Source organism: Canis lupus, chromosome 30, assembly GCF_011100685.1.
Source record: "Canis lupus familiaris isolate Mischka breed German Shepherd chromosome 30, alternate assembly UU_Cfam_GSD_1.0, whole genome shotgun sequence".
NCBI classification, from domain to species: Eukaryota; Metazoa; Chordata; class Mammalia; order Carnivora; family Canidae; genus Canis; species Canis lupus.
This window is the reverse complement of record NC_049251.1, coordinates 8,717,754-8,730,283: the sequence shown is the minus strand read 5'-3', so window position 1 is coordinate 8,730,283 and position 12,530 is coordinate 8,717,754. Positions and strand designations below refer to the sequence as shown.

The following is a 12,530-nucleotide window of genomic DNA, read 5'->3' as shown; positions in this document are numbered from 1 at the left end:
ACACAGGCAGAGGGATAAGCAGGGAGCCCGACATGGGACTCGATCACGCCCTGGGCTGAAGGTGGCACTAAACCGCTGAGCCACCCGGGCTGCCCTGTGCATCATTTTTAATCTATTAATGGACAGCTGGATTTTCTCCATTTTTTTTGGCTATAATGCTCCTGTAAATATCTGTGTACAAGTTCTTATGTGGACACGTGCTTCTATTTCCCTTGGGAAATACCTAGGAGTAGGAGGTCATGTGCTGCTTGTGCTTCAGTGTGACCCATGCCTTTGCTGGGTAATGTGGTAGACATATTTAACTTTAAAAACCTGTTTCCCAAAGTGAGTTTGACAGCAGCAGTTTGACAGTGATTTAATTGATCTGAACTCTGCCTAATAGCAAAATATGAATTTTTAAAAAAAATTTTATTTATTTATGATAGTCACACAGAGAGAGAGGCAGAGACACAGAGGGAGAAGCAGGCTCCATGCACCGGGAGCCCGACGTGGGATTCGATCCCGGGTCTCCAGGATCGCACCCTGGGCCAAAAGCAGGCGCCAAACCGCTGCGCCACCCAGGGATCCCGCAAAATATGAATTTATTCAGCACCCAGGAGTATGCCAATGTTCTGTGAGCTCATAGATCTAAGAATAAGAGTCGGATACGTGCTGTGAAAAATACCAGAGGACGATATGCTCATTTATTCTTCGTGTGAGAAGTAGGACAGGATGCACGGAGAGTACAAGTCAACTGGTGTTAGTCTTAGCTGCTCAACTCAATCTGGAAGTCAATTTATTTGCAAAGAATCTACCATCATGAGAAAACATTTATGAAAATCTTCATCAGTACAAAGCCCAGAAGCTCCACTTAGGGGCAACAAACATGGCTGTGATGCTGCACAACTTTGGTCTTTCCCATAAAACAAGATCTAACTGACAGAGTATACTGACCCTTGAAGCGGCAACCCTCAGGTTTCAATATAGGCCCGGGTATTTTTAAATAAGTAAGGCTAGAATGAGCTATGGAGTTTTTAAGAATATATTGAGTGATAGATGGCGATTACATCGGGTGATCTGAACAGACCTGCATAGGTAATAAACCATGTCACACAGGTAGAATATGCCAGTACCGATGTGTATGGCTCCCCATTTCAGTAAGACTATGTGGTTCTCTAGAGGAGGAAGAGGTGGCCTTCTCAGATTTTTATTGGTCAAGTTCTAAGGCTTGTAGAATTACCTACCATCAGGTCAATGCTTCTGTCTAGAAGAGGATTCCAGTTCTGTCAGCAGAGGAAACTAGACATTAAAAATCTAAGTCAAGGTTATATATAGGATGAGTCTCAGAAAACTGAATTGTACACTTAGGAAAAAACCATTTCAAAGAATCTTAGCGTTAAGGTTAATAAGGTCTTTTCAGAGATGCAGCCTGTGAAGAACCCCCAACACTACATAGATAGTGAACAACAAACAGCAGAAAGAAGTCTTGACTCAAGTGAAGAAGACAGAAAAATATTTACATTAAAGAAAGGGTTCAGAATGAAGTAATATTTACAGGATGCTAAAAAATTAATCTTCAGCCATAATGAGGCCTCTTCGAGCTCCCAAAACCTTTGCTTTCTTCTCCTTTCGTCTTTGTTCATGTTGCTTCCGTTGTTCTTCCCTAAAGAGGTACAGGTACTCATTAGGCTCTAGTGAAGCTCCATAAGAGTCTGCTTTAAAGCACCTGTCATCAGACTAATGTCCAAGCTTAAACTGAAATCCAGATACTTGTATAAAATATTCTTACAGAACACTGTGCTCTAGCTAGTGGGCTGTCTGTGGAAGCCACACCTGTAAGTCACTTGTGTTACAGGGCTACAAACTGGTATTTCCCTTTTTATGTTAATGCAGCATTCTAAAATTAAGCATGGAACTGGAACAAAAGGCACCTCAGTACCTTAATTTGTTTTAAATGAGAAATCTCTCCTTTGGAAGTCAAAGGTCAGGCTCAAAATCATGTAGTCTAGTGGAAGTGCTAGAATTAGAACCAGGTTCTGCTGACTTAAGCCACTGTATTTTTCTGGAAGGGATTAGGGATTGGTAGGAGGGGTTTGGGGGGGCTAGGATTATATTGAATAAAACTTAAAAACAATTCATCAAGGTTTCTATACCCAATGTGGGGCTTGAACTCAGCCCCAAGAACAAGAGTTGCATGTTCTTCTGACTGAGCCAGCCAAGCAACCCTATGTTAACAATCTTAATGGCAAATATAGTTACTGAATGTCTTGGTGGCAGCTGGATACAGAGAAGTCAAATGATGGGTAATCCTGTATTAGGATGGTTTTATGCTGGGAATCAACTCGATCAGGACCAGCTACACCCCACAGCAAGCTCTGGCTTTAACTTGGTTTTCACATGCAGAAGGAAGCCTCTAAGGATCAGCTGGGGATTTCTTCTGGGGTAGGGCCTTGAAGCCTGATATCCCTGGGAGTGACGAATTTACATCTAGGCACTTGGATTGGTGTCTGGAGGGATAGCCAGATACACTGGGATGGTAGGTCATGTGAGAACAGGGTTCCCTCCTGAATCACCTATAGAGCTTTGGAAACTGTACAGCTGTTGGACCCCACCTCCCAATTGCTGAATTAGAAACCACTGCGGTGGGGCCTAGGCACATGTACCTTTATGAAGTTCTAGATATGATTCCATGACTCCCCCCCGTTTTTTTTTTCCCCATGACTCCCTTTTTCTTAAACACCACTATTACTGAAACTCTCTGTACTTCAGAGGCTTTGCTTTTAAATATAGTCTTTTAAAATTAAAAGAACTATAGAACTGGTTAATTATATACTCACCGAGTCTGGAGAGGAGGTTGTTTATAAGTTTTCTTGTGGAAGCTAACTCTGTTGGCATGTTGCTTGACAGAACTATTTTCTTTAGGTTGACCCCATGGTTTCAGTTTGCCTAGTTTAGGAGAGACAAAGATTTAAGATTTTTCTATTTATATTCCCAATTTTACTCATTTGAGGTTATTTGCTTGTTACCAATATTTATACTTTATAGACATTTGCCAGTATAATTGTATTAGTTTTAATTTCATAGTCCACAAATATAAATGATGTAAGTTATACTTTTTTCCCCTAAAAATAAAGCTTTTTAAAAAAGATTTATTAAGAGACAGAACATACATGCATACACAGGCTGGTTGGGCAGAAGGAAAGGGAGAATCTTAATCACATGGTGCTGAGCCCAGAGCCAGATGCAAGACTCAATCTCACGACCTGGTATCTTGTCCTGAATTGAGTCGGACGCTTAACCAACTGAGCCACCCAGGCGCCATGTGTGTTTTACTTTTTAATCCTTGGAAACTCAGTTTTATTTTTATTTTTTAAAGATTTATTTTATTTATTTATTCATGAGAGAGAGAGAGAGAGAGAGGGAGGCAGAGACACAGGCAGAGACACAGGCAGAGGGTGAAGCCGTCTCCATGCAGGGAGCCCGACATGGGACTCGATCCTGGGACTCCAGGATCGCGCCCTGGGCCAAAGGCAGGCGCCAAACCGCTGAGTCACCCAGGGATCCCCAACTCACAGTTTAAATGCTATTAAAAAATCTTAATACTAAATCCAATTACATAGCACATTAAAAGAAAGTCATTACAACCAAGTAGTTTATCCCAAAGTTGTTTATTATTTACTTATTCTTTAAAGATTCTATTTACTTATTCATGAGACACACGGAGAGGGGTAAAGACATAGGCAGAGGGAGAAGCAGGCTCCCTGAGGGGATTCCGATATGGGACTTGACCCCAGGACCCCAGCATCATGACCTGAGCCAAAGGCAGATGCTCAACTACTGAGCCACCCAGGCATCCCTCAAGGTTTCTAGGTATTTAATATTAAAGGATTTCATCTGAGCAATTTGTTATTACTGTTCCCTAGTAAAATGTATTTGGAATGGAATAAGTGGATTTTATTAGCTTTAGACCTGGGACCAAATTTCCAGATGTTTACATATTGCTTTTGTTTAGTTTATGAGTTTTTTTTTTTTTTTTTTTTTTTAAGATTTTTATTTATTCATGAGAGACCCAGAGAGAGAGGCAGAGACACAGGCAGAGAGAGAAGCAGGCTCCAGGCAGGGAGCCTGATGCGGGACTCAATCACGGGTCCCCAGGATCACGCCCTGGGCCGAAGGTGGCGCCAAACCGCTGAGCCACCCGGACTGCCCCTATGAGCTATCTTTGAGTGCCAAAGATTATTTGCAGTTTCCCATTTTATAAAAAGGACTTTCACACTACTGATGTAATATTTGTTTTCTTTTCATTAAGACACTAAATGACTTGTCTAAGGTATAAAAATAATAAGCAGTACAGATGAAGCTCTCAGCCAGATTTTCTATTAGAAGTTAGTTGTGACCAGAATCATTCCCCAAATATTTTCTGAGCACCTGGTATGGGCAAGAACTTTTCTAGGGGGGCAGCCCTGCTGGCTCAGTGGTTTAGCGCCAGGATGTGATCCTGGAATCGAGTCCCATGTCAGGCTCCCTGCATGAAGCCTGCTTCTCCCTCTGCCTGTGTCTGCTTCTCTCTGTATGTCTCTCATGAATAAATAAATAAAATCTTAAAAAAAAAAAAAAGATTTTATTTATTCATGAGAGACACAGAGAGGGAGGCAGAGACACAGGCAGAGGGAGAAGCAGGCTCCATGCAGGGAGCCCGATGTGGGACTCGATCCCAGGACTCCAGGATCACACCCTGGGCTGAAGGCAGGCACTAAACTGCTGAGCCACCCAGGGATCCCGAATAAATAAAATCTTAAAAAAAAAAAAAAACAAAGATCTATTTCAGAGGTAGAGCTGAAAGGACTAACTGATGGACTAGGTATGGGGTCTGAGAGAAGGAGCCAGATGACGCCCAGGTTTCTCCCTGACAACTTAGTAATATGTGCCAGGGCCATGTCTAGGAAAACCGGGCAGAGGGGGCAGTGTGATGTGTGAAGAAAGAAGTTTTGTTTTTGTACTACAATTGATTTTTTTTTTTTTTTTTTAAATGATAGTCACAGAAAGAGAGAGAGAGAGAGAGAGGCAGAGACACAGGCAGAGGGAGAAGCAGGCTCCATGCACTGGGAGCCCGACATGGGATTCGATCCCGGGTCTCCAGGATCGCGCCCTGGGCCAAAGGCAGGCGCTAAACCGCTGCGCCACCCAGGGATCCCCTACAATTGATTCTTACTTCAAAATAAGATTTTTCATTATATTTGTTTCATTAATGTAATTTAAAGATAAACACTGTTAGAAGAATAGGATTTATGGGAAATCATCTTGTTTTAAAGTAATTCTAGAATCACAAAAAAACCACCTGAAGTATTGTTTTTTTTTTTTAAGATTTTTTTTTAAAAGATCTTATTTATTTATTCATGAGACACACACACATACACAGAGAGAGGGGCGGGGGGGTGGCAGAGGCACAGGCAGGCTCCATGCAGGGAGCCTGATGTGGGACTTGATCCTGGGTCTCCTGGATCTCCACCAAAGGTGGCGCTAAACTGCTGAGCCACCCAGGCTGCCCATATTGGTTGTTTTAAAAAAATTTTTTTTTAGTATTGGTATTTTATTTTATCATTATTTTTTTTAGTATTGGTATTTTAGCTGGATATACAGATACTTTAATACATGCCCAATTTATATGGGCATTTATATGACCAATAAATTCCCAGGTTGTTGGACTGGGTGGATTCCAGCCTGGGATCCTTTGAAAGTTGTAAAGAAAACATTAATTTGCCCATAGGCCAATTTCCAAATTTCTTGATTTTGCCTATTATTTCTTTGCTATAACACTGATTAGAAGTTAGGTCTTTGATTAACAGAAATGTAAGTGAATCATTATTTAGTATTTGCTTAGTGGATAGTTTTTTAAATTATGGGTCATGTGGAACCGGGGGAAGAAATTCTAGGTGATTCAGTATGGCTTTCCACTGAGGCACTAGAGTCTTTCACATCCTGAGATGTAGAACTATTTAATCCTAAGTCTTTGGCACGGCTTTCTAAGAACATTGGCACGTACCTTTGTGTGGCTCATAGTTGAGGGGACGAGACAGACTTGCTTTGAGATCAAACACCGGTTTCTTGTTGGAGACTGGAGTCTGTGCTGTCTCAGTTGTCAATTTGAATGGGGTAACAACTATAAAACCAAGGAACAAAACCCCAGGGCTTAATTAGGAAGAAAAAAAAAAAATGAAGTACCACTTCTCAGTCTTAAATATATCATCTATATGGACAGTCTCAACCATGTAGGGTTAAAAAGAAGAAAAGAATAACCAAGGAAATCTAACCACCAAGACTTGCTTCTCTTGTGAGCTCCCCAAACAGTATCAATATTAGGTTTTTTCCTTAGGAATCAGCTGGGAGTTGAAAATCCTGTTTAAATAATCGACTGGGTAAATTTTTAGGCTGTGTCCCTGATATTATTTACCCTTTAAAAATATATTAGTAACATTTTCATTCATACAGATACAAAGCCTGCAAGGAACCTAACCAAATACAGATGAAAAGATATGTGGCTCTGGTTGTTATTTAATAAAAGCAGTTATTTATGGTACAAAAATTCACATATTTAAAGTTAATAGACCAGGATGGTAGGATTCAAGTAAAGCCAAATTTTTGCTACAGTTGGGCATCATATATTGGGCCTATTTTGTAATTCTTTCCCATCACAGACTATTGTTGAATGTTAGCACTTGCATGTATATATGAAGAAATAACCAAGACCTAGGACCCCTCAGTTAAATCAGAAAAGCACAAAACCCTTGTGCTTAAGCAATCCCATTGCGTTGCTATCAGGTGCCAGTAGGGAGGGGAACACTGGGGCTGTCTATAACGCCAAGTTTAAATAAGTACAATTCAACCTGTAGAGTAACTGCAACCCTACTACACACGCCAGCTCATCCTAGGTCTAGAGAAGCTCTTACATGTGTACAGGAGACATAGTTAAGAATGGTCATAACAGTATAATAATAAAAGTTGGAAATATCCACATGGTCAATAAGCATTAAAATGCATAAATTGAAATATATCCATATCAATGAAAATGAATACATTTTATAGCTCATTTGTCAATATGGATGATTCTTCAAACATTATGCTGAGTGAATGAAAGCAAATCATGGTGGAAAAAAAATCATACAATTGGTTTCCTTTACATAAAGTTCTTATCTGATAATTGGGGAAAAAAACTATCCCATCCTAACTGGGCACACCTCTGAATTACCACGAGGAAAAAAGTCAGAATATGGTAAACATTTAGTTTCTGCCTCAAGTCCTCTGTGAGCATTTGTGAGTCCTTTCTCATTACGAGGTAAGTGGCTGCTACCCAGTGACCCCAGCTCTCTGTAAAATAACAGTCCTATCTTAGGCAAGTCCACTCCACTTTTAGCACTGTTTTCTGCCCAGGCCCCTTTCTTCCCATACTGTAGGGAGATACAGAATGTTACATGGAATGTTTGCTTGCTGGTATTGTTAAGATTAAAGGTTAGGGTGGGAATGAAAGAGCTCATTTAGAGGAAGAATCGCATAAATTTACTGTTTCCACCACCTCTGGCCTTGCTTAAAATGTGGGCTGTCAGTCTCTTCTATCTTTAAGGTATGAAGAAACCCTCATAGAGCCTCACACTCATTATTATTGACACTGTACTCTCCTCTGGTCTGAAGCTCCTGCTGGATTGCTGTAGTCTCAGGAAAACTGGAGAGCCTTTCTATGTGATCAAGGCTCTTGCTTGATGGTTTCAATAGGACTCTCAAAGATTTTGACCTACTCAGTACTAATATAGGCCTCAATCTGCTGGTTTTTATTTTTATTTAAAATTTGTACTGCTACTGCAGTATTCTTTTGAAAGCCCACCTGGTCATTGTAGGTGATGATTAAGTAGACTGTATGTAGAAGAGTATCCATATGGCTTATTCTGGTTTACACAGTCTATAGCGTAGCATTCATTCCACAAACTCTGGGATCCTATTAGCTTCATAGTCTTGGAGGACCAATCAGAGGCTGTAATGAATATTGTGATCCTCCATCTAATCCCGGAGTCCTGAAGGGGCTGAATGCTCTTCAGGGAGAGTCACCATCTTAGGACTCCTCATAGACAAGATGGAGTCATCAGGCAGACACCAGGTTTTTTTTAAGACTTTTTTTTCATTCATGAGAAACACAGGGGGCAGGGGCAGACACAGGCAGAGGGAGAAGCAGGCTCCATGCAGGGAGCCTGACGTGGGACTCGATCTCGGGTCTCCAGGATCACACCCTGGGCTGAAGGTGGCACTAAACTGCTGAGCCACCCGGGCTGCCCAGATACCAGTTTTTTTGTTCAGGTCTCTGGCATTTTCCTCACCAATATAAAATGAAAAATATGCTTTGGCGAACTTTTTGCTTTTGATTTTATAGTTATGGAAAGAGGCTTTAAGTAAACAAATACACTTAATAATTTCAGGAAGTTACATGGCTTAAAGATGAACCAGGGTTGTTTTGTTTTACCAGAAGCAGAATTCCCCTTTGCGGTCTTTAACTTGCATGTCCCGAGCACAGCCTGGCCTTTTGGGGTACTCCCACATACGGTCACATGTGGAGACTTTCTGGCTGGAGTCTTGGTCAGTGAACGCTTATGTTCATTATCTTTGGTAGCAGCTGAAAACCTAAACAGGACAGTAGAGTACCAAACATGAGTGCTTGTGTCATGAGTAACTTGTAGCAAGCTTACGTGAATAAACCACTTTTGCAGAATAAACATTTTACAACACTTTATTTGTAAAATATGGTTTTGTCTTCTCTGCTCTCCTTGCCTTGGCCAATGATAGGACAAGACTGTGGGGCTCAAATTACAGTTTAGGAGGTACTCTGAGCACTCCCCTCTTTCTCTTCTGGTGACGGCTTATCAGAGGGAACAGGAGACTGCTATGCCCAGGAAGTGATGGGAATAGACTTTATGTCTTCCTAGTAGATGGTCATTCATTTAAATGGTCCATAAGGGGATGCCTGGGTGGCCCAGTGGTTGAGCATCTGCTTTGGCTCGGGGCATAATCCCAGGGTCCTGTGATCAGTCCCACAATGGACTCTCTACAGGGAGCCTACCTCTCCCTCTGCCTATGTCTCTGCCATGAATAAAATCTTAAAAAACAAAAAAGTCCATAAGCCCATTCTCCTAGCAAATTGCCATAAGTTTATCTCATTGATTAAGATGCATAGTTTTTCTGAATTTTAATGTGTGAAATTGGGATGTGTTCTGTAATTAGTAACAAACACATCATAGTTGGCAGTGATTCTTCTCAGTGGTTCATAAAATAATGGTGATTATCCAGCTGATGGTGTCTTAGAGTCAGTGAAAGTCAGGAAGGACAAATCTACATGGTGTGGCTGTGAGGTTAACAGAAGAGAACTTCTAGACTTGTAACGAAAATGTGGTGGTAATCCTGAATCAACACCCAAAATTATTATGAAATATTCTACAACCCAGTTAAGACAACTGCATGTTAGGAGAGGTGCCATGAAGGCCAGGCTGTTCTGTACACTGCAGTGGAGCAAGGACTTGCCCCAACCATGGTGTTCTTAAATACTATTAAATACAATCAGAACTGCCAAGTAGAGGCACCTCATACTCAATTCTAGCTCAATAAATAGGATTCCAAACTTAAGGTCATTTTTAAGCTCTAAAAACTATGTCAGATAATTGAATGTGTTGGGCAAGTGTTACCAGGCACCTCACTATTAGATGCTGCAAATGCACTTAAGAAAAGGAGATTAGGAGCACCTGGCTAGCTCAGTTGGTAAGCATGCAACTCTTGATCTTGGAGTTGTAGGTCTGAGCCCCACAGTGGGTGTGGAGATTACTTAAAAATAAAAGCTTAAAAAAAAAAAAAAAAAAGCTTTAAAGAAAAAAAAAAAAAAAAGAGGGGTGCCTGGGTGGCTCAGTTAGTTAAGCGTCTGCCTTCCACTCAGGTCCTGCTCAGTGGGAGTCTGCCTCTCCCACTATTTGTGCTCATACTCTCTCTCTAATAAATAAAATCTTAAAGTGCTTGCTTCGGCAGCACTTTATTCTAAAATTGGAATCATACAGAGAAGATAAGCATTGCCCCTGTGCAAGGACGACACACAAAATCTTAAAAAAAAAAAAAAAAAAAAAAAAAAAAAAAAAAAAAAAAAAGGAGAGAATAAAATTTCTGTATTAAAGAAAGGGGGCCTGAAGATCTTCATCTCTGGGATAGTTATAATTGGGGGCTACCCTGCTATTGGACAAGGTACAAGCAAAAAAAAAAAAAAATCGAGGGATCAGTGGGGCATAGGATAGCTAGGATACTGCAGTACCCACTGGGTTACAACACTTCCACTTTAGGATGAGTTAACTAAGTTCATTGCATCGAGAAATTTTCTGCAGGAATTTAGCTTCAACTTTACATTTAAGTCAATGGGAAAATTTCTCTTTACATATCTTTACAGGCATACATTAAACAAATAAAATGAATATCCATGTATACTTTATTTAAGCCAAATGTGAGCTTAGAGATATTCGATAAGAAAATCCAATACAAGTTTAAAGAAAAAATATTAGGTTATAAAAACCATCTGATTTTCTCTCCATTCTGATCCTCTTTTGCCTTCTTTTTCATCAACATAGAAACATATTTGATGTCATCCACCTGAAATGCACAAGAAGCATTAAAACTTTGAAATGGTCCTTGTACTTGATTACATTTCGGAGTTCTTACCTGACGTTCATCTTAGTTGCTGATAGAATGGAACGCTTGGCAGACCCCTTCCCACACAAGGTGCTCTGGCCTGTAGGGCCCAGGGGCTGGCCCTGTGAGTGGCGCTGGCTGGAGGGAGTTCGAGCCTCAGGGAGCCTTCCCCGGAGAGGAACTGGAGTCACCACCACTTCTTTGGTGACCGGCTGCTTCTGCAGAAAGACACAGGAACCATGTTCAAGTTTGGCTTCTTAGCACTGTCCTCAGAGTGCCCCCATTCATCTCCTTGTTCCATCCCCATTTTTAACCGCACCTGTTATCTTTCCTTCTCACAGCCTCATCCTATTCCTACCTGCCGGGTGGGCTGTGCAGTTCCTAGCACCTATATTGGTATGGTGACCAAGTTATGAGTAACTTCTGGTTGTGCTGAGTCATGGGTTATAAAAAGCCTCTCCTAGTTGCCATGAACCCAGGGATTGGGACGCCTGGGTGGCTCAGCAGTTGAGCATCTGCCCTCGGCTCAGGGCGTGATCCCAGGGTCCTGGGATCAAATCCCAGATTGGGCTCCCCGCAGGGAGTCTGCTTCTTCCTCTGCCTAGGTCTCTGCCTCTCTCTCTGCCTGTCTCATGAATAAATAAAGTCTTTTTTTTTTTTTTAATTTTTTTTATTTATTTATGATAGTCACAGAGAGAGAGAGAGAGGCAGAGACACAGGCAGAGGGAGAAGCAGGCTCCATGCACCGGGAGCCTGATGTGGGACTCGATCCCGGGTCTCCAGGATCGCGCCCTGGGCCAAAGGCAGGCGCCAAACCGCTGCGCCACCCAGGGATCCCCAATAAATAAAGTCTTAAAAAAAAAACAAAAAACAAAAAACAAAAAACAACCCAGAGATTTTCTGACTAAGGAATGTGGCTGAACAGACACATGAGAATGTGATTAGCAGTTTATTAAATACAAACTCAAAGAACCACTTATTACATAAATAGCACATGGATTCTACAAATAATTCCACTCTTATCCTCATGACCCCCCCAATGACTTCTTAAAGTTTTTAAAAACAAAACAAAACAAAACAAAAGAAATAGGGAGGGAAGGAACTCTCCCTTTGAAATGACTGGAGGGGGATCCCTGGGTGGCTCAGCGGTTTAGCCCTGCCTTCAGCCCGGGGCATTATCTTGGAGTCCTGGGATCGAGTCCCACTTCGGGCTGCCTGCATGGAGCCTGCTTCTCCCTCTGCCTGTGTCTCTGCCTCTCTCCCTCTGTGTCTCTCATGAATAAATAAATAAAATCTTAAAAAAAAAAAATTAAATGACTGGAGAGGGTCCACTAAGGTTATCATTTTTTATATACTGTCCGGGCACAAGAATAACAATGTCTTCCTGTCACTGGTTTCAGCTTTTGCAAGCAGAAGAAATATAATACAACTCTGCTAACTAACAACAGTGGTGGGTCTACTGACATTGACAAATTCTGGTTATGTCCTAGGAAATACAAGCACTCAGAGAAGAATGTCAGCTTCTCAACGTACAAGCAGAAGAGATTCTAATGTGACACAAAGTTAAACCACAAGGGTAAGAATTACTATTTAGTAAATGCACATGGATACTAGGGGGGGGCGTTAGGTTAGAAGTATTAAGCATACTGTTCTATTTAATCACACTTCTTATGCCTCCTCCTGTCTCTCCTCCAAGATTCCCACTTTCCATGCTGTCTCTCTTCACAGTTCACTTGGTGTCAGGACCATCAACTCTGCATCTTTGTTTTAAGCTACTTACGATGCAGGAATGAGTCTACTAGCCCTTAACTATTTGACTTTTTTTCAGGTTGAGTATTAAACCGTTGATT

At 41.3% G+C, this 12,530-nt stretch overlaps 1 protein-coding gene and 1 non-coding gene across 6 annotated transcripts in view; one reads left to right on the top strand and one right to left on the bottom strand.

Moving 5' to 3' along the window:
* Nucleotides 1-652: 652 nt before the first annotated feature.
* NUSAP1 (nucleolar and spindle associated protein 1) overlaps nucleotides 653-12,530 on the bottom strand; it is a 76,923-nt gene continuing 65,045 nt past the window's right edge. For all 5 annotated transcript variants that reach the window (XM_038580109.1, XM_038580110.1, XM_038580108.1 and 2 more), the window contains 5 exons: nucleotides 10,711-10,898; nucleotides 8,486-8,643; nucleotides 6,023-6,139; nucleotides 2,817-2,925; nucleotides 653-1,642 (listed from right to left, as the gene is read on the bottom strand). In XM_038580109.1, coding sequence (XP_038436037.1) covers nucleotides 1,549-1,642; nucleotides 2,817-2,925; nucleotides 6,023-6,139; nucleotides 8,486-8,643; nucleotides 10,711-10,898 — 666 coding nt within the window. In that variant the 3' untranslated portion in view covers nucleotides 653-1,548. The remainder of the gene's footprint in view (nucleotides 1,643-2,816; nucleotides 2,926-6,022; nucleotides 6,140-8,485; nucleotides 8,644-10,710; nucleotides 10,899-12,530) is intronic.
* Nucleotides 10,016-10,124, top strand: LOC119866968. Its single transcript, XR_005381919.1, has one exon. It is a non-coding gene; the product is annotated as a U6 spliceosomal RNA (small nuclear RNA).